Genomic DNA, 26564 nt, shown 5'->3' on the forward strand with positions numbered 1-26564 from the left:
TTTAGCTGGGATCATAACAGCTGATTATTGTTCATCATTCCACATGACATTCATTTCTTAAGTTAAAATTACCCTCGTTACACTCATTACATGATCATATTTGAGCACATTTTATTCCAATTTATTTTCTATTACTGCAGTATTAATAGAGAAGGTTGGTTTATATTTCGTGTAAAATGTTCCTTAAACTGAAAAATAATATTAATTTTATCTAAATGTAATGTCATTTTTCTCAGTTGCATGGAAGCAGGGAAATATATTTTCCCTATTAATCCATAACCACCTCAACACAGAACAACCAATTAGGAGTACAGTTGTGTATCCCAAACAGCAGTGTGATTTTCAGAGGTTCTGCACTTCGAAGGTAACATGAGTTGCTCTGAAATCATGGGCCTCTATTTGCATTGGAGCTCTTCAACAAATGTTTCTGATACTGAAGTGGAAATCAGTTGAGCAGGTGGAGTAATTTGACTTAGTCTTCTGTTAAGTAAGTGCTAGACTTAAAAAATCAAGAATATTTTAAAAGGTCGATATTCCACTAATCTAATTTGAATTAGTGAAATTTTAGAACGAAATTACATAAAAACAAAGTATTGTGAATGCTAGAAATCTGAAATAACAACAGAAAATGCTGTAAATACTCGGCTTGTTTGGTAGCATTCTGGAGAGAGAAAAGAAGTTAACATTTCAGATTAGTGATCATCTATATTGTGCAGTCATTTGGTATCTCAATGTTGAAGAAATTCAATTCGGCACAGAAAATGTGAGATAGAGGTTCAATTTTGTATGTATTAAATAATCAGAGAAAGGCATTTTAGGACAGACAATTGCTCAGGGTCTTCAACAATGCATATGAATACTCTGCAAGGTAGGACGATTAGCAAATGTATTATGTCACTACCACGTGCTACAATACTGAATTTTCCTTGGTTCAGTCAGCAGCTGTCACTTTTGTTAATTTGGTTTATAATTTTAAAATACAACAGTCTTTTAGGTCCTGTGTAGTTTTGTTGTTATAACCTAAATTATTAGCTGTCATTGTGCCTGTGAAACTAATGAGAATATCAGAGTTTGGACATGAGCAGAACAGCCTCAAAGTCCAAAAAGTGCTATCAGTGGGTCTACTCTGCTCCCAGGTGTGCACCATTGAGGCTGCCGCAGATTGTTCTCTCCCTTATAATCACCCTAAATGCTGTTCCTCTCATTGTAAATTCCCTCAAAAACATTACACCTTTGTGAATGAGGTGTGTGTGGGTTTTCAGTGGCATGTTAACCGCATAACTTTTGCTAAGAAAGATATCCTTTTAAATTTGTGAGATGCCCTTTCTTTCTGCAATAGGTAGAAATGACTTTTTTAAAAAAGTTTGTGTTAATTTTATATCAGGTTGTGACCTAATGCAGGGTGCATTTATTTTACTATCAAACATTGAACAATCCAAAGATGTGCAGATTAGGTGGATTGACCATGGGAAAATGCAGGGTTACAGGAATAGGCCAGTGGAGTGGGTCTAAGTGCAATTCTGTTGAATGGCCGACTTCCACACAGAATCATAGAATCCCTACAGTGTGGAAGGAGGCCATTTGGCCCATCGAATCCACACTGTAGGGATTCTGTGATTCTGTTATTGATAAAAGTGAAGCATTGTAATTTATTTTCACAACTTAGTTTCCTGTCTGTGAATGCTTCCATCTGATTTGTTGCCTGTCTGCTTTCTGTCCACACTTTATCTGCCACCAAGACATCTGTTGACACAGTGACAGATTTCAACTGCTGATAGCAAATGTGAAAAAACAATTAAAGATATCACTGAGTGTTTGGCAACTTTCTTCAGGCAAGTAAGAGAAAATTGTTTCACCAGTGGCCAGAAGATGCAGGTTAATGTTATGATTTTGGCTCTTACCTACCAATCTGAATCTTCAGGTGTAGGCTCCGATTTCCAACCCAAATCCAGCTAAAGCTACAACTTTGGTGATGTTTTAAGGTGAACTTCAGTGCCTGGAGCCTTTTGTGTTGAAGCAGCATATCCAGTCCATGAATCCATGCATGCAAAGTAACAGAGCGGACTAGCACTGAATCCACATCTCTCTTGTACAGCAGTAGCTGCTGTATTCAATGTTTAAATGTCCAAAATCACTTTGCCAGCTGCTCGAAGGAGTTGAATAAGGAGGTTGTTTGACCATTTGGGTGGGGGTCGGGGGCTGCTGAGTGGATGAGAGAGGGGCATGGCTAACAGGTAGATGATGGACCTGAAAATGGAAATAATCCTCATTGGAAGGATCATTTGGAGGATTTCCTTAATGGAGACTCAGTCCTCGATGTGGTGCTCTTGACCACCAGCACCTCAATACAGCACTAGCCCAGTATGAAATTGAAAAGCTATCTGACAGTTGAGAACCAACAAGGATGTTGGCGGAAATGAGATCCCTACATATGTTCTGAAATATGGCACACAAGTGCACTGGACACAAATACATGATGTCATTTTCCTCATCAGGAGGAAGAACTTTCCAGAGGATCTCCAATATACTGTACTGTTGACTGTCTTCTGGAAAGGAGAGTAGTAACTCAGTTGCAGTAACTTAAGAGGGTTCTCGCTACTGAAGATCATTGCAAAAATTCTCCTCAATCACCTGCTCCTAATGGCTGAACGGTTCATGATCATCTATCATGAATTGGCGAAACAATATCTGCCCAAGTATTGAGATAGCAAGGACTGCAGATGCTGGAGTCAAAGATAACAAAGTGTGGAGCTGGAGGAACATAACAGGCAGGGCAGCATGGCAACATTTCTGATGCTGCCTGGCCTGTTGTGTTCCTCCAGCTCCACGCTTCATTATCTCTGCCCAAGTATTGATATGTTTCTTCAAAAGTGTTGGTCACCTTAGTAACATCTCTTTCTCCTTGTCTTTTGGATTTGTTCTTTAATCTGCTAAATATTTTATAAAATCATCCATATAACAGCTTGACCCTCCCAGTTTACTAATTCTCTGGATCTTTACGAAGATAAGGTGGCACAAATGAGCAAGTAACATTTCTGCTTAGAGTTTGTAACATCATCTCTGTTATTCCAAATGAGGGTGGCATGGTGGCTTCATAGTGCTTGGGACATGGGTTTGATACCACCTTAGGTGACTATGTGGAGTTTGTGTGTTCTCACTATGTCTGCATGTGTTTTCTTCAGGTGCTCCAGTTTTCACCCACAGTTCAAAGATGAGAGGGTTAGGTGGAATAGCCATGGGAAATGCAGGATTACAGAGATCAGGTAGTGGGGTGAGTCTTGATGGGATGCTGTATGAAGGGTCGGTTTGGGCTTGATGGGCAGATTGGCCTGCTTCCAAGCTGTAAGGTCTATAATTCTATGATACATCTAAGATTATCAAAGTAGCTATAAGGCTACAGTATTCACTGCAGAACCTAATTCTAACACATGCACGTACATATCCATGAGCCTGTTGCATATTTTGTTATAAAACCAACCATTGTAAAACAAAGCGGTGTCTTTTTTCCCCCAAAGTATTCTGACATATATTAGCCTAAGTTTACATTAGTCTGAGCCATAAAATAGCACCAATACCATAAATCTTACTTTTAACCAAACCATATGTTTTTCCCTATTGAAACTGTTTTATCCCTTTAGAAACTGTTATACAACATATAATTCAATTCCTTGCTTGGTCCATCAAAATTATTCATTATTTAACTCAATACTGCAAAATTCACAAGGATTCCTGGTAGAGCAGAACTTTGCTACCAGATGAGTGGGATGCTATGAAGTCCGTGTTTCCTACATTTCAGACCCAAGGCCACCACAAGCCTTATGAAGCTGCAGTGTACAAACATGGTTTGAGCCCAAGCTGCAACCATCATTAATTCATTCACAGAAGTGTATGAGAGAATGGGCTTTTGGCTAAACAAACTGAAGTCTAAGGTTCTTGACTAGCCTGTTTCACCCATGTGACTATCAGGAACCACAGTGGACAACATGGAACAATTCTCATCTTGGGACTCTCATTTTAGCAAGGGTAGAAATCAGCAATGAAGCTCAACATCACTTCTTGTTGACAGTGTCGCCTCAATTATTTGTGGATACCTTCAGTTATCTGTGGAGCATAGTGTTCACTGACAAAGATCTCAAATTTCAAACAGTGCCTACAAAATATCTTAAATACTTAGAGAAATATCCCCAGCAATGCATCCATAAAATCCTGCAAATCCAATGGCAAGATAGACACCTCAATACCAATGTCTTCAGACCAACATTTCCAGAATCAAGGCATGAGTTACTGTCAGTCAGCTAAATTAAGCAGGACACATCACCTGCATCCCTGATACTGAGTTTGCCACAACAAGTGGTTACCAGGAGGGAAGTGAAAACATTGAAGCCTCCCTGAAAAATTGCAACGTCTGCACGACTCATTGGAACCACTCGCCCCAAATGTCCAAAACTGGAGAAAAAGCACCCTCTAAGATGAAAACTATCCGGAGTATCGCTGACAGGCCCAGGTGGAAACCAACTGTCAGCAGTGAAAAGAGCATATGAAAACCCAAACATCCCTTTCCCTCTCTCTTCAAAAATCATTTGGCCAACTTTTCAAAGAGTGTGTTGGTGCTGGATTGTTTCATCACCTCAAGACCTTAGTAACATCTCTTCTCCATAGTGGAAGAAAGTCACCCTTAATGTTGAGTGAGTGCCTAAAGAAGACAATTGGTGGGGAGTTAGGCGGTTTGGTAGGATCGGGTAGGGTAGGTTGGTAGGTAAATGGGTGAAGTCTTAGGATAATTCTAAAGCTGTTGGATCAGGGAGAAAGGTCATTTGGAGGAGAATTGGGTGGGAGATTGAGCCTCTGGGAATGTTGTGGGATTAAGAATATTCCATGTGCTGGATAATTACACGTTAGAATTTTAAACTTCTCAGTAATTCCTATATTGTTCACTGGGTCAAGATTATGCCATGGTTTGGATGACAAACTCCAGTCTACAGTTCAACACCTTCCCACCTGGCTGGTAGAATTTCTGACCACCAATAAACAGACCTGATTTATGTCGAGGGAGAAATGGTAGAATTTCAGTTTGAAACTCTGTAACTTATTGAACAGTTTTGCTACTTAAGAGCTGTTGAGATGGTTGTACTTTGTTAAGTAAGTAATCACTGAGGTGCAGCAGTTTTAATTTATTAAAACTGATTCTGAATAAAAGAAACTAGAATTTTTAGCAAGCTGTAGTTGCCACCTAGTGTTTGAAAAAATAAATAGCTTTCAGTAACTGGTATCTTTAGCTGGCCAGCAAAATGGTTAGCTACCTCTGACAAAGTTGTTTTTTCAGAAATAGAGTCGACATCACAATGCAGTCCTGGAAAAGTGACATTGTATGAAGGATATTTTTAAAATTTGTGATGTTCCAATATTGTCACATCAGAAGGGAACCCCAAGTGACCATTACGTGCATTCATACAAAGGAATTTTCCAGGGTTCTTATTTGCCCAGTTGGTGGAATGCTTCATGCGTGTCTGCATTATATTTTGTCTAGCATTTTTTTGTCCAGCTGTACTAACTTTGCAGCAGTTTCAGATACCCCTTTACAGTCCTCAAAATGGTGGAAGATCAGTACTGTCTGACTACCTTTCTTAATAAATGTGTTTCACAGTCAATTCTGCCAGAAGTGCAGAATGTTGTTATTAATTTGAGTAACAAATTTAGGTTGGTACTGAGCAACATCATTGGGGTCTCCAGTGGTAAAAGTAATTCAAGTGCTTTTTGATACTTTGTCAAATGATTTGGTGTCAGATTTCATGTCCCTTATATGTTAGAATTGGATTATAAAACCTAATAATTAAATTACAAGAGAATAACCTGGAGAGGCAACTGTACATCCCCTTGATATGTGAACTGGTTGTGACATTTTTAAAATACCTGTACCATGTGTTTTTTCATTATTTTGAAAGGTGCATTGATTTAATACCATACAGGTAAGTCTTGAATTTAAATATTAAGCTGTTATGTCTCATGGTTGGATCAATGCCTGAGCAGGAGGCCTTCTAAGCATTTTACCTTTTTAAGTAGTTGCGAGAGCTCTTTAAATTGTTTTGTGTGTCCCATAATGTACAGGGATTGAACAGCATGCATGACCTGTGCAGGAACCTTTGAATTACTGTTTACCAGGCAGCTTCATGGGGAATTTGTTTCTAACTTTATTCCAGCATTTCTTACCTCATTACCTTGGCATTGGCCATTACATTAAATTCCTTTCACAAACCTGGCTGCTTTTCAAGGTTTCTCTCTCTAAGACCTTTCTTTCTGTCTTCTTGTGAACTTCCGAGCTGTTTTCCCAAACAGGTAAAACCATTTATCAGCATTATAGTGAGTCGGATGCTTTGCAATAACTCAGACATGTTAATGGATTGTTCACTGTCTTTCTTTCAGTATACTAGCTAGCTTTTAGTTGGGAACTTTTGTTTAAAAAAGTGCATATATCGTTATCATCTACTAAATATTTTTAAGTGTGTAAAATCATGGGAAAAAAATCTTGAAATGTCATGATGAATCTTTTTCTTTTGAAGTCATAGATTAATTGACGTACCTGATATTTGATGATGGGTATTTACTAAAGCATGACATAAAGCATTTTTGGAAAGACCCATTTGAATTCTGATGGACAGTATCAATTTAGAAAGTCAGTTGAAATGAAATTGTATAACATTGTTCATTTCCTCAGGATACCTTTAAAAGTACTTCAAGTCCAGTGAAATGCTTTTTACATGTAATCAATTAAATGCAGGCAAATGCAGCTGCCATTTTTTCACATAAGTGTCCTGATGAATCTTAGCCATTCTTCAATTCAGACTGGTTTGGAAACATTTACTGTCACCAGTACCTGCTGATAATGTTTTGAAATACATGCTCAGTACTGTGTTCAAGTGTCAGTTTAGAATAGGCCCTTAAGCCTTGAAGTAAAGCTTGAACTCGAACCTCTCACTGAGACAATTACGTCACAAAGCAAGCTGACACTTGCTGTCTACCACTGGCATGCAGAATGACAGTATAATTAGGTAAAAGTGTTTGAGGGGAAATAAAGACCATCCATACCATCTGTATCTCTGGCACCAGGGTGGAGCCTATTGCAATAAGGGAATTATTTTGTATCTATATATTAGTGAGTGAACTTAAAATTGAGACATCATATAGCTGCATGTAAAACTGAAAGTAGACCTCCTATATTACAGGAATAATGGATGAGTTTTAGGTATTTAATTTGTTGACAAAAAGGGAATGCTTGATTAAAGATTTAAAAGTGCAAATAAAAATTAATCATAAAAAGAGTTTTATGACAGTACTAAACTGCCAAAAACAATAATATTTAATTTTTTTTTCTATTGTGCTTCTAATCTGTGGAATGTATCTTCTAAGATTAACATCATAAAGCTAAAACTTCAAGGTGTGCCTAGTCTTGTATCGTATATCATAGCAAATAAGACGCCACACGAGGGACTTCTCTGATATTCCAGTGGAACAATATCTCAAATCTCTTAAAGTGTAAATTGTCTCAAAGTTTGTTTTTGCTCCTAGAGAAATGACTTCAGAGGATGATGCACATTTGATTGTTTTAAATAAACTGCATTCATTTTGTACTGTCGCAAATACAGTTTTAAAGTCTGAATTATTTTGATCAGCACCTTCAAATTGTTGCACAAAATTATGAATAACATGACGTCAAAGCAAGATTTTGTTTCTTGTATAGTGCGTGACTTGCTGTTACAAGGGTATACTCCAACTATAACCACATTGGTGTATTATTCAGTGATAAACTTATGTAATACTTAAGCTCATTGACAAGAAATGTGTCAGAAGATCGAAACTCAAGCTTTGCTGTGATTTGATTTTTTTCTCTCACCATCTTGAGTAACAGCTGGTCTTGACTCACTGTTTCCTTACTGCATCATGTTTGAGGAGGATCAGAGGGTAGCTGATATTGTGCCATAGTTTAAGAAAGGCTGTTCAGGAGAAGCCAGGAAACTATAGACCTATGAGTCTGACATCGGTGGCAGGTTGTTGGAGGTGATTCTGAAAGTAGGATTAGTGTGCATTTGGAGAAGCAAGGATTGATTAGGGATAGTCAGCATGGTCTTGTGTGAGGAAAATTTTATCTCACAGTTAATTGTGCCTTTTGAGGATGTAACGAAATAGATTGACGAAGGCAGAGTGATAGATGTTATTTACTCGGACTTTAGTAAAGCCTTTGACAATGTTCCACATGGTAGACTAATTCATAAAGTTAGACCATGTGGAATTCAGGCAGAAGTTGTCATTTGGATACAACATTGACTTTGAGTGTGGTGGTGGAGGGTTGTTTTTTGGACTGGAAGCCTGTGACCAGCAGTGTTCCACAGGGATTGGTACCGGCTCGACTTCTGTTTGTCATTTATGTAAACGATTTCGATGAGAATACAGGAGGCATGGTTAGTTAGGTAGCAGATAACACCAGAATATAGTGGACAGTGAAGAAGGTTATCAAGGATTTCAAAGAAATTTTTATCAGTTGGGTCAATGGGCTGAGGAGTGGCAGATGGAGTTTAATTTGGATAAATGTAAGTTATTGTGTTTTGGTAATTAAAACAAGGGTAGGGTTTATATAATTAATGGTAGAATCCTAGGTAATGTTGTAGAACAGAGAGATGTCAGGGCTCAGATCCATAGTTCTTTAAAATTGGCATCACCGATAGGGTGGTTAAGAAGGCGTTTTGCCTGCTTGCCTTTATTGCGAAAACTTTTGAATTTAGGATTGGGACATCATGTTGAGGTTGTATAGGGTGTTGGTGAGGTCTGTTCTGGAACACTGTGCAGTTTTGGTTTCCCTGTTAAAATAGAGAGGGTTCAGAAAAGATTTACCAGGATGTTGCTGGCAATGGAGGGTTTGAGATTTAAAAATGGACTGGAAAGACTGGGAGTGGATTAAGGGGTGACCTTATTGAGATTTATGAATCATGACGGACATAGATAAGGGGAATGCAAAGGGTCTTCTTGTCATCCATATTGCAAATTCATTTTTTATGCTTTTGAGTCCTTTTATTAGTCTAACCTGTTGCTTTAACGTCACATGTGCAATTTTCCTCTCCACAACAGAAAAGCTTGACAGCACAAAAATTCAGACCAGATGTTTTGTCAGAACCCATTATAGCTCCCTGGCTGTGCTGCCATTTAACTTCTCTTTACAGAAATCTGCTTCTTTTGCACAAGGTACTTCCACGGTCAACAGGCACACACTTCTTGGGACTTTTATCCACATAAGTGGTATTATCACTTGATTATTAATCCAGAAACTGAGCTGATGTTGGGGTCCTGGGTTCAAATGGTGGAATTTGAATCTGGCATTAACGGTCAATTGATGTTGATCGTCGGAAAAACCCATCTGGATTCAATAATGTCTTTTGGGGAAGGAAATTGCCTCCTCACCTGTCCTGGCCTACATGTGAATCTAGTCCTGCAGCAATGTAGTTGATTCTTAACTTTCTCTGGGTAGTTAGGGACAGACAATAACTGCTGGACTAGCCAGTGATGCCCATATCCCATGAAAGAATTTTATATATTAGACAAAAATCAGTATTTGCTTAACAGTAATGTCACAGCAACATCTATCTTGTTTTTTACTGAAAAATATTTCAGTCTTCAAGCATGTGCTTTGGAGCTGAAGACAGCCAGGATTTGCATGCGTCTGGCAGGTTGTTTTCGACTCAGGGAATGTTCTCCTACTTCAGTCACTGGGGCCACAGGACAGGTCACAATGCCGTTTGAGGTTAGGCCCGGTCATCTTAGGTGTTCACATCCCCTTTCCAAGGCATGATTACTCCATGGTGCCGAGGGGTCTGGCCAAAGCTCGGGAATGTGCAAACATAATGTTGTTGTAGAAATTATCAAATTTTGGGACATAATGACTGTTCCATTATAAAAAAAATCTCCTAGTGAATTAAAATGTAATTGAAGCAGCTTGAGCTTTTGGATAGTACCTATAAATTTTCTGTTTGCAAGCCTATAATTTTTGGGTTCAGCAACTCTACCTAGAAAATCTTCTGTACACAGTTTTAAGCATCCTCCTGGATCAAAAAAAATCTTACAACATCATCAGGATTATTATTTTAAAAACGTGTTATTAGTTCCTTTTTTTTATAAATATGATTTTTTAATGGGTGGTAATGTTGGGTTTCCATTTTAGCATTGTGGCACTATTTTGAAGTAGCTATGTATTTGCCTGTAACGTATTGCATAAAAATTGCGAATTCAGGTATTCATCTGTATTCATGTACTCAAAACCTTTTTGTATTGACTTAACTGTTATAAAGAAAGAATTTGAGTGTAGGTTATTACTGGCCTTTCCTACAGAGAGAAAAGAGCCTTACCATGAGTATTCATCCAAACACACGTGAAAGTGACAACTGGGTTACTGATTTCCTCATGCCTTCATGGGTCTGTTTACCAGATGATCGACCCATTTTGGTTGTTGTACATCCAGGAAACTCAGCACAGGACATTCTTCAAGAAGCCTGTAAGGTATGTCGAAGATTAATTCTCTGTACACTTTCAACAAGTAGCTATTAGTGGAGTTGATTGCAGATGAAGCTAGTTTGAAATCTAGTGTTGGCTCAGAGATCTCAGAACTTTAAAAGATTGATTCCAAGGTGGAATTTTCAAAATTTCAATTTCAAAAGCTTGATAATTCATAATTTTTGCTTAACAAATCTTCCACTTACGTTAGTTCTTTAATTTTGATTTTCTTCCTCTGTTACTCAAATTACTACTTTTTTCAATGTTGTGAAGTTTTCTTTTGTGTTATCACCTTTAAAAGCTTTGTTTTCCTTCACAGCACTCAATGATTAGCTTAACGATATCTAAATTTCAATCTAGATATGATTTGCCAATCATTTATATTCTTACTCTGTATAGTATCATAATTTAAATGATGGTAATTTACTGTTACATGTATACATGAAAATACAGTAAAATGTGTACAAGCATACACTGTGGTTCAAAACGTAATCCAAGTTATTTTATCATGTCTAATTTTGAACATTATCAGTCTAAGCAAAAGAATATTTATCTATATGGTATGATTGCATTGTGTGCTAAAATAAATAGCATAACAACAACCCCTGTCAATTCTCTGTATAAGAAAAGAATTCTTGCTGTCATGTCTGGAAGTAACTAGTACCGTCATTAAGTTTATCTTTGCATGTGCCGCAATGAAAGATAGAATGCATTTAGAAAAATGTATCGTTATTTCTTAAAGGTTTTCTTTCCCACAATATTTCATGTTTCTGAATATTTAAAATTCTGACTGCGCTAAAAATCTAACATCAGGAAGGACTTTTCATCTATAGAATGAAGTCTCAAAGAGCATAGTTTCCATTTCCTCTAATTAATTCCCCCAGTTTTTATGCTAATTGTAGCTTTTGCTATTGTCCAGATGATGGAAATTTTAAAGCACTTGTAATCGTTTAATTTTAAAAAATTACATTTATATATTTTTTTAACATTTTTACAACTTCAACTAAGGGTAATCCTTTGTGTAATAATTCACAATCCATTTGTATTGTTTTTCTCTGTTGAGGATAGTCGAGTTTTTATTTCTGCATTTCTGTTTGAGGTAGTTCACGAGGAAGGTTTATTGCACAGGTATAATAGGCCTTCTTGCCAAGTAGCCCTTGCTGATGGTTGTATCCCTTCAGGAAGTGTCACCGTTGGTGATCTGAAGGCATTTTCTTTCAAATAATCTGTTCTAGAGATATTGACAATGTGGATAAGACTGTATTCATTGACTGTCCTTGGTTGCCAAAGAGAAGATAGTTGTCAGCCTCCTTGAACCTCTGTAGTCATAAAGGCATAGTGATCTATAGCTTAAAAAAACGGCCCTTTGGGCCATCATATTCATGCCTTCCAAAAACAACCACCGAACTATTCTAATCCCATTTTCCAGCATTTGGCCCACAACCTTGTATCCTTTGGCATTGTTTGATTACCTCCTGAATATTATCAGCATTTCTGCCTCCGTAACCCTTATAGGCAATGAGTTCCAGATTCCCACCATTCTCTGGCTAATAAAGGTTTTTCCTCACATCTCCCCTAAACCTTCAGCTCTTTGGATTACATCTAGGGTTCTGGTCATTGATCCGTCCACCAAGGAGAATAATCTCTTACTGTATGTACCCATCATAATTTTACACATCTCCGTGATGTCCTCTCGCAATCTCCGCTGTTCCTTTGATATTACTGTTCTTGTCCTTGTTCGTGGTTGAGGCCACAAGGCCTAGCTATAAACCATGCATTAATGCAGCCATAGAGTTAGTGTTGAATGGCATGAATGTTGAGTTCAGTGACCGGAATTTGATCAAGCAAATTGTGCTGTCTCTAAGTGTTGAACATGGGACAATGTATTAACAAGATTGTTAAACTTTGAATTTTATTTAACTTGCAAGTTCTTGTGCTGAAATCAGGGGTCACGATGCAAACTTGTCTGAATATGTAATGAAGTTTGAAAGTAAATGAAATTACATTGAAATTGCAGAGTTCCCAATCACAAATATTGCTGGGGAATGAATTGAGGGTTACCATTGAATTGAAGATTAACTGACTAACCACTTCCAAAAACATAGCTGCAAGAGCAGGGCGGAGGTTGAGTAGCCTGATCAGCTAACATCTCACGGTCTGCAAACCTGGACTAGATTCAAGGCAGGGGTATTCACCATTGCTGGAAAGGTACAGCAGCAACAACACTTGATACCATCCCAGATGGTGAAGTTTGCTTAATTCTTCCTATTAAACTGCATATTGACCCTTAGCTTACAGTGGCGTAGGCTATGACCAGCTGCAAAAAGATCAGCGCAAGTACAAAGACAATTCTGGGGCAGTCAGCCAAAGTTCCTGATTAATGGGTCCAGTGGGATCATCAGTGTAGAACGCCCAAGAGATTTTTCGGGCAAACCCACTACTTCCAAATTCAAGCATTAGTGGACTAAGTGCTGCCTTCAGGGAATGCCTCTGGCTGTTGTAACAGCATCTCTCCTTCAAAAGCATGGAATCTCTGGAAGGCCACAATGACTTGATCCGAGATACAGTGACTTTTACGGTATCACTTATCTGTCAGGGGAATGTGCCTTCTCCTTCCATGCCCAGTTCAGGGCTTGACGAGCTTAACCTTTGCTATGATTGGAGACCACCAAAGAAGAACTCAGTCCTGCTGCAATGTTAGATTCACTGACAACACCCCCATCCCACTCCACTTACACCCTGTGATTTCCACCATAATTAACATGCATTTCCTCCAGGGAAACCTGTCAAATTTCCTGGTTGTTGTGTAATTTGAAAAAAATGTAAAAGGCATCCTGTATTTAATTTTCTTTAAGACATCCACACAGTTATTATTTTCATCTTTCAGAGATCTATCCATAAATCCAGAAAGAGCATTTGGAAAAATATTAGCTGTGAAGTCAACATCAATTTATGAGGAATAGGTCGATTCTAACTAATCCAGTTGGTTTATTTTGGGGCAGTCGCAGACTGGATGAACAAAGAATTATCCATGAATGTTATCAAAATGGATTTCCAGGCAGCATTTGACCAGATTCTGTGCAAGAGGTCATCAGTGTAACTGAGAGTACATTGATATTGGAGATAACCTTGTGTCATGTTTGGAAAATTGATTGACCTTGTCTCCAAAATCCAGAGGAATATAATCTGACTGGTATAACCACTGATGTGCCCCATGGAATTGTTCCGTGGGCCTTGACATTGATTTATAAAATCCTGAGTGGCATGAGAAATGTCAATAGCAAGCGTCTTTTTCCTACAGTGGCTGTGGGGTGGGGGAGATACACAATTAAAGGCCATATTTAAAGGTGAGAAGAGAGACATTTAAAGGGGACCTGAGGGGCAACTTTTTCACACTGTATGTGGAATAAACTGCCAGAGGAAGTGGTAGATGCAGGTACAGTTAGAACTTCTAAAAGACATTGGGTTAGGTGCATGAATAGGAAAGATTTAAAGGGATACATATAAAATGCAGTCGAGTGGCGACCAGTTGGTGCGAAATTTGGTCAGCATGGACGAGTTAGACCAAAGGGTCTGTTTTCGTGCTGCATGACTATGAATCTAGGACACAAGCCCCTCTTTCTAGAATACATTTTATTGAAGAGCTGTATTGCAATGCCTATAGTAAAGTTGATGCTGAAAAAGGGTAGTTTGTGGGTCAGAATGCCATAAACACATCTTTAATCAGTCAGTGAGATGTATGAGAGTTCTGTATGCATTTTCTGTAAATATCAGCAAACAATGCTATCCTCAGTGTAAAAACAATTTTAATCAAGTTGAAATATGCCTGACATGGTCTGAATCACCATCAACCACACATCAATTTGTGTATGTATGTTTTGTCATTTATGACTTTATTCATGAAATATGTAAAAATGAATATAGTGTGTTATGGATTGTTCTGATGCCGTCTTCCACATTATAACTTCTTGTTACCTGTGTTTTCTTTCCTGTCTCCTGCATCAGCTCATGCACATATACCTTTTTGTTTGATCTGCATCTTCTCACTTCAAATCACAATGTGAGTTAAGAACCTGAAGAGCTCTGGTATAGTAGTATGATTCAGATGTAAAGCAATCAACCATTTCATTACAGACTTTTAAGAGTTAGGCAATTGTATTTTAAAGTTCAGTGTTAAGATGTATAGTGCTTGTGGGACAGGAACACTCACGTATGATAGTGGTTCCCAAATTTTATTATTTGAATGGATAATTGGTGTCACACGGAACTAAGCACATAAATATACAGTCTTCTTTAATTAACTTGACAAGTAATTTTAAAAGCCTGCAATGAAATTTGGGATGCTGAATAGTTAGTTCCAGTAGATGCACTAAAACATTTTTTACAAATGTTTTGCATATTAGTGCAATTGGTTGATTATTTAACCTTTTAACTATTTATGGCATTTGCTCAGTAAGTCACTTTGGAAATGTAATTCTTCTTCTCTAAAGTATGTATACATAAATTATCAATTATTAATTATGAAGTATGTAATAGTGTGCTTCGATTATTTTCTAACATTGTTTTTCTTTTTGAGTCAGGAATCATGTTATTTACATTAAAAGTGTTCTCTTGTCACTAAGACATGAGGTAGAGATAGAGAAGTTTCAGACTGAAACTGTTTTTAGAATACAGAGATGCCTTTATAATGATCTGTTAATGACCTCTTTATTTTATGTGGCTGAAAAAAGACCCTGAAAAGTTTTGTCTAATGAGGTTTCAAAGCCTTGCGATAATAGTCCGGAGAAAGCTCTATCAAACAAAAGTCTAAATAATGGCCCACTTGGATAATATGCAGTGTATAGTAATAAAGCAAATTCATACTGATAAGATTGCTTTACCTGTTCAACATTGTCAGCTTTTGGCATCATTTGGCAATGTCTGCTGAGCGCTGTAAAATGAATATAGAATTAAGCAATGGTTATAGATATTCAGTTACATGGTTTGTTGTTGGAAGATTTAAAAAAAAACAAATATATGCTCCAAGATTGGTTTACTGCATTGATTTTTTTTTCAGTATTATAGCACATTTTTTATGGACTTGTGTTTTGCTTTCTAGTTTGAAACAGATTCAATAGTCACTTCAGGAAATCAAATTCGCTATCTATGCTAGGAACGACAACAGAATGCCTGAGCTTGAACAAAGTCGGGGTGGTAGTCCTTATGGATGTGCTGAACATTATTTTGTTTCCTCATTTTTGTCTTTACATTTGAATATTAAAATCAAATAAAGGAACTGAGCTCTTCATTAATTTCACAAATGATCACCTAAATATGTCTGCACCTCAAATTTTAGTCACACTTTATCCACATCTCTTGGCGAGATGAGTAACAAAAATTATTTAGCTGACTATTATTCATAGAAATGATTTGTAAACTTTTGTTTAAAGCAGTTACTGGTTTTCAGACTTCCAAGAATTTAATGTGTTTGCATCATGCATTGTAATTCCCTTTTGTAGCAGTTAGTTATTATTGCCCAGAGCACTAATAATGTAGTTTCAACTGAGCTCTTCATGATATATCATTATAGGAACTAGCATGCTTTGAACTAAATTGTTGTTCAAATGTTACATTTATTTCTGCTTTGCTGGACAGTCTTCGAAGACTTGGGACAAAATGTTTTTATCATTCTCATATACCTCCAAGTTAAGTTTTTAAAAAAAGCCAAGCTATCAGGAGCACATCTGTTCTCCTTAATTTTCATGACTATGAAGAATGACAATGAAATCTTAATCACCCATATATTTGTATATTTTTTGGTAATATTCTAATATCAAAGTATTTTCAGAACAAATCAAAAATATTGAACTGAATCATAGTTATATATAGAGAGGATATAACAAATTACAGGAATATTCCTAGAACTGGAAACTTTTAGATGTGAAGAAAGATTGAAAATTCTGAACTTGTTCTCTTTGGTATAGAGGAGACACAGGGAAGTATACTTGAAGAGAATAAAATTGAAGGTCTAGATAAAATGAATGGGAAAGATGTATTTCGTGCAACAGAAAGGTCTGTAACCATAGCTGTGCACATTTAAATTAATTAATCAAAGGAATAATGAGGAGATGAGACTTTTTTTTAACCTGGAGGATGTCAGGTATTAGGAATTCACTGCCTGAAATAGTGATAGAAGCATTGCTTTCACAAACTATTTCAGTGAAGACATGGCTGATGAGACTGTGAACCAAGAGCTGAACAGTGCACTAAGGCCGGATAGCTGTTTTTCTTGGTTAGCACAGGCAAAACAGAATAAATGGCTGCCACCTGTACTGTAACTATGTACAAGATCAGATCTATTTGTGCTTCTGTTCAAGCATTTCTATGTGTTCATAATGTTAATTTAATAAAGGAAATTTAAAGCAGTTTCTCCTTTCTCTCACCAAATCTGCAAAGCATTCAATCACCCATATTGCACAGAACCCATTGTGGAGCTCAGTAATTTCAAATCTCTTCCTGTGCTATTTGACATTAAGTTGATTTTAAAATTAGATATCAGTCATTATATTTCTGTTAACTAGAACAACGTAGGGTTTTTTTATATACATCCAACCATTCCTAGTCTTTATGTTTTGTAGGTTCAATACTTGGAGCCAAGTGGTCACTATGTGCGTTTGAAGTTTACAGTGGACAACCAGGTTCAATATTATGTACCAAAGCAAGAGGATATTCATGAACTGGTAGGCAGCACAAATCTGGGTTCATCCAACTCAATAATGGTTACTTTTGACTGCCGAGGACAGTGGGAAATCTCTTGACAATATGGCATACAAATGCAATAGTAAGAAAAGTTTAACTTCTTTTGTTCATTACCCTCAAGAAAGTCAGTTTGCAACAAGCAATAGCCTTTTCAACATAACATAATCAAACATTGCACTCACTGTCTTCTCACTTTTTGTCTTGTTTTAAAGTTGTTAAGACAGCAATCAATTAATTGATATATGATGAGTAAACAAGCAAAAAGAAAATGTGTTTAAAAAAATCTCAAAGACAACATGCAAACATACAGATTAACTATGGGGTATACCACTCTGTTGCATTGCTGCAAAGCATTTATATTTTTAAGTCTCTTGTTTTTATCCTATATTTTCCTGCTGGCATATTTTAATTTGCTATCAATACTTTTGACAGTAAAGAATTGGGTGTTGCAGAAAGAAGACATTTATTTTAAAGCTCTTTGTCTTGCACTCACCTGGACAATTCACAAGAAATACCAGTTTAAAGCAAAAACAATATTTTTACTCTGACAAGAGAGTAAATATTGGTTGCCGAGTCGACTATGATTGGGAGAGGTGTTACCATGGAGAATGCATCATGATGATGACTTAATGTTAAGTGCAAAATTTGCTAAAATGTTACCTCCTGTCTGCCACCTAATCACCACATACTCACCCACTCCAGCAGCTTTATAGGGGACACATGCAGGCTATTTTTCTGCTCAGGGCCATAGCATTAACAGTCTTGCAGTGGAAGCAGCATTTCTGGCTGTTGGTTTAATTCTGGACACTCTCACCGCACTGTAACTAGAGCGAGTTCCCTGCCTCCTTTGAACTTTGTGAAGTATGCTGAAGTGTTAATGAGAGATATAAATGTGTGTTGTGTCAAACGCTGAATGGTGCCAAAAAATAGAGAATAAAGTCAATTATTTTCCTCAAACATAAAAAAGTAAACAAATTTTAATCATCAGCACATAGAAGCACATATTATATGATGTCACCCAATATCCTGTAAGTATGTATGACATAACCTGTATCAGAAGACTTATTTTTCTGTATGGATTCTATTGGAATTTTTCTAGAATGTAAGGGCTATGATGTTAGAAAACTATTAAGGCTAGCGGGTTTTGAGAAGATTTGTAGCTCAGGTTGAGGTTCTGGATGTGAGTTTGCTCGCTGAGCTGGAAGGTTCGTTTTTAGACGTTTTGCCACCATACTAGGTAACATCATCAGTGAGCCTCCGACAAAGCGCTGGTGTTATGTCCCGCTTTCTATTTATCTGGTTAGGTTTCCTTGGGTTGGTGATGTCATTTCCTGTTCTTTTTCTCAGGGGATGGTAGATTGGCTCCAAATCAATGTGTTTGTTGATGGAGTTCCGGTTGGAATGCCATGCTTCTAGGAATTCTCGTGCGTGTTTCTGTTTGGCTTGTCCTAGGATAGATGTGTTGTCCCAATCAAAATGGTGTCCTTCCTCATCTGTATGTAAGGATACGAGTGATAGTGACACTATCATCAACTAGCCACAAAACGACATGACCCACTATCACTCGTATGCTTACATACCGATAAGGAAGGACACCACTTTGATTGGGACAACACATCCATCCTAGGACAAGTCAAACAGAGACACGCACGAGAATTCCTAGAAGCATGGCATTCCAACCGGAACTCCATCAACAAACACATTGATTTGGAGCCAATCTACCATCCCCTGAGAAAAAGAACAGGAAATGACATCACCAACCCAAGGAAACCTAACCAGATAAATAGAAAGCGGGACATAACACCAGCGCTTTGTCGGAGGCTCACTGATGATGTTACCTAGTATGGTGACGAAACGTCTGAAAATGAACCTTCTAGCTCAGCGAGCAAACTCACATCCAGAACTATTAAGGCATTTATTCTCAGTGTTACCTTTATACTTATTTTCAATACTTTGAGATGGCTAACAATAACTATTATTTATTATGCGCATTATATGAGTAAATCTCTAAGCAACAGTAAAGATGAGAATGGTTAAAACAATAAATACAAATATCATTGTCTTGATGGTGCTATTATGAGAAATGTAAATATAATAGTGCGTATTATCCATCAGCAAATATGGACCACCAAGTTTACTGGATGAACTAAACACTGCAAATGTATATTTGTTAACAAATGCATATAGATAAATATATTCTTTAATTGTGAGTTATTTCCAAGTTGCAAATCTTTCACTGTCACCCAGCCCGTTCTGAAATTAACAGAAGCTATTTTGTTTTTTCAGTTGTACCAAGAAATTGAAATTTGCCCTAAAATTATTCATCGTGTTCAGTTTGACAAGTCAGATGCATCTGTTAGTTATGGTAAGGATCTGTGCTAAATTCTAATCAAGTACATATTGTATATACAGTACAGATTTCTTCACACATTTCTATTTGTGTGATAATTGCCGGTTTGTTTTGTCAGTTGCACATTCCTGACATCCTCTGTAAAAATAACATTAGTAATTTTCATAACTTTTGTGCAGCTTGTTCATATTGTAAAAATAAAGGCCAGTCTTGAAGCCAGTCTGAAATCGATTAATTTTATTTGACTTTGGGGATAAGGTAATGATATAAACAGAGGCTCGCCTATAAGCCGATAACATTTGAAGTTGCTAAATTTAAATTAACTGTATATTGAGTTTATGTAACATGCATGGCACCTTTCCTTTAAAATGCCTGACTGATTTTTTTAGAAAGTAAACATAGACTTCAAATTAACTAGCTATAATGGAATGCTTTGAAATTGTGAATATTTCTGGAGAATTCAGATATACATCTGGGATATTTATATGACATTTGTATCTATTCTGCTTAGCCATTCCTTGATACCATGTGGAATGAATTGAATTTGTGAAGATTAGCATCTGTGATCATGGAATCTCAGGCTGAAATAGATCATCCACTTTGGCATCTCTGACTGAAAATTACAGTCATTTTTTTGCATGCTAACACTAGATTTCTCCATTATCAAGGATGGGGATATTGTGGAATCTCTTTCTCTGATTACTTGTTATCTGTCTGTTGATCTTCAAGACTGTGTGTGGCTGCACTTGAGAACTTTGATCTGATCCTTTGATTGCAGAATCACTTAACTTCCTCTCGCATGCTGCTGTTCCTCCTGCATGTAGCGTAGTGTTATGTCATTGTTTTACCAGAGTGATAATTCATTTTTAAGCATGTTTGGTGTTTCTTCCAATATGCCTATATTCTCCATTAAATCAGGATCGAATCCCTGATTTGATGGTAATGACAAATTGAGGGATAACTTTGAGGTTACAAATTATGGTGGAGTATTAGACATCTTCTAATGACCAACCATACTTTCATTGTTATCCAGTTTAGAGCTGCTGGAATTATTCGGAATCTGCAACTCAGTAGGAAGTCTTCTTATAATAACAAGACCTTATCGACACAGAAACTGTACAATGGTGACTCCTATCAATACAATCATGGAGAAAAGCTTCTAAACCAGAAAAGTGCGGATGAGTGCAAATATGTTTTCCTTCATGTTTGTTCTCTTGTTATCTACTGAAGATCTGGAAATATATCTTTCAGGACTTGGCCAACTCGGTCAACTGTGGTGCTTCAGAGCTTTTGTTTATGATAGGTGATGAAGTCCTTCAGCAGAGTTTATTCTGTACTGTTTCTACCCTCAGTGTGTTTTTAAAACCAGTGTTCAATGTGACGAGATAGTAGGAACTGCAGATGCTGGAGAATCTGAGATAACAAAGTGTAGAGCTGGATGAACACAGCAGGCCAAGCATCATCATAGAAGCAGGAGAGCTGACGTTTTGGGCCTAGCATTTCTGAAGAAGGATCTAGGCCCGAAACGTCAGATCTCCTGCATCTATGATGCTGCTTGGCATGCTGTGTTCATCCAGCTCTACACCTTGTTATTTCAGTGTGATGAATCAGCTGCAGGAGAGCAATAGGTGCTAATCAGCAAGAAGTTCCCTTGTTCATGCTTGACTTAATGCCATGAGACTTGACACGATCTGGAGTCAATATTGACAATTCTCTGGACTAATCCTATCCATCCCGGCATCACAGTGTCCACCTCTGATGGTTTTTGGCCTCCTGGTGCTCAGGACGATCTTGGGTGGTGGCCAAGGATTCTGAGACATTGGCTAAAAGATATGACTTTGTAGGATCACTGTCAGTCACTTGCTTGTCTAATTTGTGGGGTAGTTCTCCCAATTTTGACACGAGTCCTCAGTTGTTAATGAGTGGATTATGATTCTTATAAGAGTCTGTTATAATGATGATGAAGATGTAAGAACCAACTCCAATCCCCTACCACCCCAGTATCTGCTTACAAGTTATGTATAACAGTCAGGAGTAGAACACTCAGTCATTCACTTATCCAATCTAGGAGACCATTGCAGAAACTGTACTGCAGCTGCTAAAAATAAGTATTCAAAAGGACACAATCTTATAAGTAGAAAGCTCAACAGACCCAGATGATTTGCAGCCAGAAATTGGGGAAGATTTTGTGCACCCACTAACTTGTGTAAGAGTTATGAAAATCTCTGGAAACTGCAATTATGCCAAAGAAACTGAAGGGTGCAAAATATTGCACACTATCTAGCTGCAGTATAACTTGCATCTCCTTGTACTCTCATTCTTCAGATATAAAGACCAGCATTCCAGTAGCTTTTTTGATCATTTTCTGTATCGGTATATTTCGGATATCAATCTAACTAACTGCTTCTGGACTGATCTAAAAACATTTACATTTTCCTTCAACAAGGGGACCAAAATTACATACTGATTTTTAGTGTCTCAAAATCAAAAGTTACAGAGAATATGTTGGGTAATGAGGTTGAGGTACAATGTCAGCCATAATCAATCAGGGTTTCATTCTTGGGGATAATGGGAACTGGAGATGCTGGAGATTCCAAGATAATAAAATGTGAGGCTGGATGAACACAGCAGGCCAAGCAGCATCTTGTGCTCCTGAGATGCTGCTTGGCCTGCTGTGTTCATCCAGCCTCACATTTTATTATCAGGGTTTCATTCTTGCTTGCTTTCCAACTGTCTCTGCTGGAAGTGATTGTTTGCATGACTGTGTACATGCATGTGCCCATTTGCTTGCAGTCTCATGGTGAATTTAGTTGCAAAAGCAGACTAGACTCAAACGGTGTCTGGTCCATCTAGTTTTATTCCTGATTTTATGCACTTGTTATCATCCATTGCTCATGCTACCTTGAAATCTGAGTTCTTCTTGTGTTCCAAGAATTTATTTTCAATGAATCTTCAATCTGATGTAGCTTTAATCCAACCAAAATTTGAGTACCATTCTACATTTGGAAAGGGTGTTTTAGTACTTGACCATAGTGACTGTCTTGGCATTGAAAGGTGATTACTATTTCATCTGTCATATCCAGTCTGGCTACATCATAACCTTTCAGGCATCCTTTTATTTTATGAATTCTTCTGGAAGTGCTATTGCTCTGACCTTTGCAACAATTATTCTCCAAGCTGCTTAATGTGATATTTAGCTCGTTTCTCTTCCTCTTCATCCTTGTTTCTTCTGAACTAAATTAAAGTTATATTAAGGTAGAAAATATTGCTTAGCTTGTTAATCAATTTTCCTAAATTGTGGTGCACCTTATGAAAGATTCCTTTCTCCAACAATGTACACACTTTCTTGCAAAGCCATCATCTTTGTTGGTATTGAAGCTGGATCTTGTAATTGAAATCCGAATCTACTGGTGGCAACACCCAGGTCAAAAATAGCTGTTGAATTCCGTCATTCGAACGAACTTATTTTAGGATGTGGTGCCTTTCTGCAGATCTTGCTGCTAACACATCTGCAAATAGTGTTGAGGTTGCTCCATGACTAAACAGTTTCCTGTGATTGATAATATTTTGACCTTGATTTATGATTAAATTGCAAACAGACATTTCGGAATTCTTCACGGTAACCTTCAACATTGGGTCAGCAAGGAGATACTAATGATCAAAAGGGAATTGTTTAATGAATCGCCTTTTCCCTAAGAGGTTGATACAAATTGAAATTTGGTGTAAGTAATCAACATAAACACAGAAGAAAAGTCAATTTGCTTCATGTACATTTTCCTATTTGGAAATATGCACCAAGCCCCTCCCATTTTGGCATTCTTGCTTCTCGGGTTGGGGAAGAGGAAATTGCCTAATATTCTATTTGGAATAATTAATGTTTACATGAAAAGTTTCCCTGATTTAATTCTAAATTTGCCAGTTTTTGTGTTGTGGTTCTTGCCGTGCAACTCTTGGTGTGTCCTCCATTTACTGAGATTTGTTTAAAAAGCATCTGAGTCTTACCGAACTCTTAACCTGCTTCAAATTATTGAAAAGTTCTAAGGAAACAGTTACAAGCAGTCTTTCCTCTAAGATGTGTATGCAGCTGTGCAGTAATCTGGATTGTGCTAAATGTTGAAATAAATGACTGTCATTCATCGGGAGAAATTTCCAGAATTGTGGAAGTCATGACATTTAAAACATAAACAGCTCATGGCCAAAAAGGGGTGCACGGAGGAGTTTATAACCTGTCCAGTACAAAGAAAATTTACAAGAAACGTTTGTGACCCATTTAGAGTTGAACCAGCACTGGAGTGTGAAAGCACAGTGGTGAAAGCAAATGGAAAAATTCAAAGTTTTGTGTCCATTTTATTTGTGCAAAAAGGCACATAATAGCAAATGTAATAGTGCCACAACATGTACCTGTCAGGCTGATAGCTAATGCGACTTTTGAGAGAATATAGTCTACATTGTTTTTTCAAACTCTCTTTGAAAAATTTGTCAGTCTGGGGGATGGATGCACAAGGTCTGTTCGAATCAAATGTTTAGGAGTTTTAGAAGCTTTACTTTAAAACTGATACCCACCCAGAGATCACCATTTAAAAATGCGTTTTAATTTTTTTTCAGGAGGTGACTGTACTCCAGTTTGCATTATCCCTGCTGACACACACTGTCTCAACCTAATTCCTCTCTAATGCCCCCCTCCACCCCTGATTTATCTGAGGGGAGCTACCAGAGAGGCAAGTGGCCTAAATTCTATTCAGCCACATTTGTTGAGTTGCTCCTTGCAGACATGGCAAGTACTAAAGCTTGCCCCAAGCTGTTCAAATAAAACTCAGGATCAGTATCTTTTGCACAGGCTTCTGGGTTTCCTGGTTCAGTCTTGTGCTGGAAAGCTTGAATGCCATTGTGCACCCACTGAGATAATCAGTGCAATTTGCCAAGTGTCAGGCTAGGCTCCCATTGATTGAATGTTAATTATGCCCTCATTAATGAGCACTTCAAACACAATTTATATTGTAACCATTGCATTTGGAATACCCTCTAGTGTTTTGAGGTTCCTTTCTAAAGACATTAATGTTATTAGCAAACGTATATTATTTTTCAATTATCCTTCGACAAAAAAACTTACATTCCCGTCTAAACAGACATGACATTTCCTGCGTGATAAATTTTTAAAAATATGATTTATGTCATCAGAACACAACATCAAGTAGTGGTGAAGTCATTTTGAACAAGCATTTTGGAAAGGCCAATCAGGGCAGGACTTATACATTTAATAGTAAGGTCCTGCGGAGTGTTGCTGAACGAAGAGACCTTGGAGTGAAGGCTCATAATTACTTGAAAGTGGAGTTCCAGGTAGACAGCACAGTGAGGCATTTGGTATGCTTGCCTGTATTGGTCAATGCATTGAGTATAGGAGTTGGGAGGTCATGTTGAGGTTGTACAGGACTTGGGTTAGGCCACTTTTGGAATATTGCATGCAATTCTGGTCTTCCTGCTATAGGAAGGATGTTGTTAAACTTGAAAGGGCTCAGAAAAGATTTACAAGGATGTGGCAAGCGTTGGAGGGCTTGAGCTATAGGAAGAGGCAGAGAGCTATTTTCCCGTGGAGGCTGTGGTCTGACTTTATAGAGGTTTATAAAATCATGGGTATGGATAGGTTGAATAGCCGAGATCTTTTCCCTGGGGTGGGGGAGTCCAAAACTAGAGGGCATAGGTTTAAAGTAACAGGGGAAAGATTCAAAAGGGACCTGAGGGGCAACTTTTTCTTGCAGAGGGTGGTGCATGGATGGAATGAGCTGCAAGAGGAACTGGTGGAGGCTGATACAATGCCAACATTTAAAAGGCATCTGGATGGGTATATGTATAGGAAGGGTTTAGAGGGATTTGGGCCAAATGCTGGCAAATGGAACTAGATTAATTTAGGATATGGACGAGTTGGATTGAACAGGTCCGTTTGCATACTGTACAGCTCTATGACCCTCTGACCCTGAATGAAATGTGTCTGTCATCTTCAATCAAACCTCCATAATTGGCATGTTTCAATTGTGACAGATGGTTCTTTTGTTGTAAGTTGTTTTTGTCCAGGAGCTTGTAATGGAGAGAAACAGGCATTGGTGATCATTAATGTGAGAAAGATCTTTGTTCCTGCTGCATCCTGCTCATATCTCATGCCACAACTGCTCCCCTACCTGCCCATGCCTTACTCAAAAAGAAGAATAAAGGAAGAATAATTTGTGCATTCACTGAGATGAGGACTGCAATTTGCAGAGCCAATCAGTTTTATATATGTAAATGATCTGGAGGAAGGTGTAGATGGTCTGATTAGCTAGTTTGCAGATGACACTAAGATTGGTGGAGTAGCAGATAGTGAAGGGGACTGTTGGAGAATGCAGCAGAATATAGATAGACTGGAGAGTTGGGCAGATAAATGGCAGATGGAGTTCAATCCAGGCAAATGCGAGGTGATGCATTTGGAAGATCCAATTCAAGAGCGGAATATACAGTAAATGGAAAAGCCCTGGGGAAAATTGATGCACAGAGAGATCTGGATGTTCAGGTCCATTGTATGCTGGAGGCGTCGATACAGGTCGATAGTGGTCAAGAAGGCATATGGCATGCTCTCATTCATCGGATGGCGTATTGAGTACAAGAGTTGGTCATATTACAGTTATATAGGACTTTGGTTCGATCACATTTGGAACACTGCGTACAGTTCTGGTTGCCACATGACCAAAAGGATGTGGATGCTTTGGAGAGGGTGCAGAGGAGGTTCACCAGGATGTTGCCTGGTATGGAGGGTACTGACTATGAAGAGAGGTTGAGTAGATTATGATTATTTATGTTTGAAAGACGGAGGTTGAGGGTGGACCTGAATGAGGTCTACAAAATCATGAGAGATATAGACAGGGTGGAAAGGAAGAAGCTTTTTCCCAGAGTGCGGGATTCAATTACTAGGGGG

The 26564-nt window shown here is 37.9% G+C and overlaps 1 protein-coding gene across 5 annotated transcripts in view; it reads left to right on the forward strand.

The window, feature by feature from the left end:
• LOC125456959 (rho guanine nucleotide exchange factor TIAM1-like) overlaps window positions 1-26564 on the forward strand; it is a 278224-nt gene that overhangs the window by 137846 nt on the left and 113814 nt on the right. For 2 of the 5 annotated variants that reach the window (XM_059650354.1, XM_048540606.2), the window contains 3 exons: window positions 10372-10539; window positions 17151-17252; window positions 19558-19636. In XM_059650354.1, coding sequence (XP_059506337.1) covers window positions 10372-10539; window positions 17151-17252; window positions 19558-19636 — 349 coding nt within the window. Of the gene's footprint in view, window positions 1-10371; window positions 10540-14538; window positions 14594-17150; window positions 17253-17315; window positions 17354-19557; window positions 19637-26564 lie in introns of those variants that run through there. The other 3 variants (XM_048540608.2, XM_048540607.2, XM_048540614.1) reach the window with 3 other exon arrangements.

The sequence above is a fragment of the Stegostoma tigrinum genome, chromosome 12 (genome assembly GCF_030684315.1).
Source record: "Stegostoma tigrinum isolate sSteTig4 chromosome 12, sSteTig4.hap1, whole genome shotgun sequence".
NCBI lineage: Eukaryota > Metazoa > Chordata > Chondrichthyes > Orectolobiformes > Stegostomatidae > Stegostoma > Stegostoma tigrinum.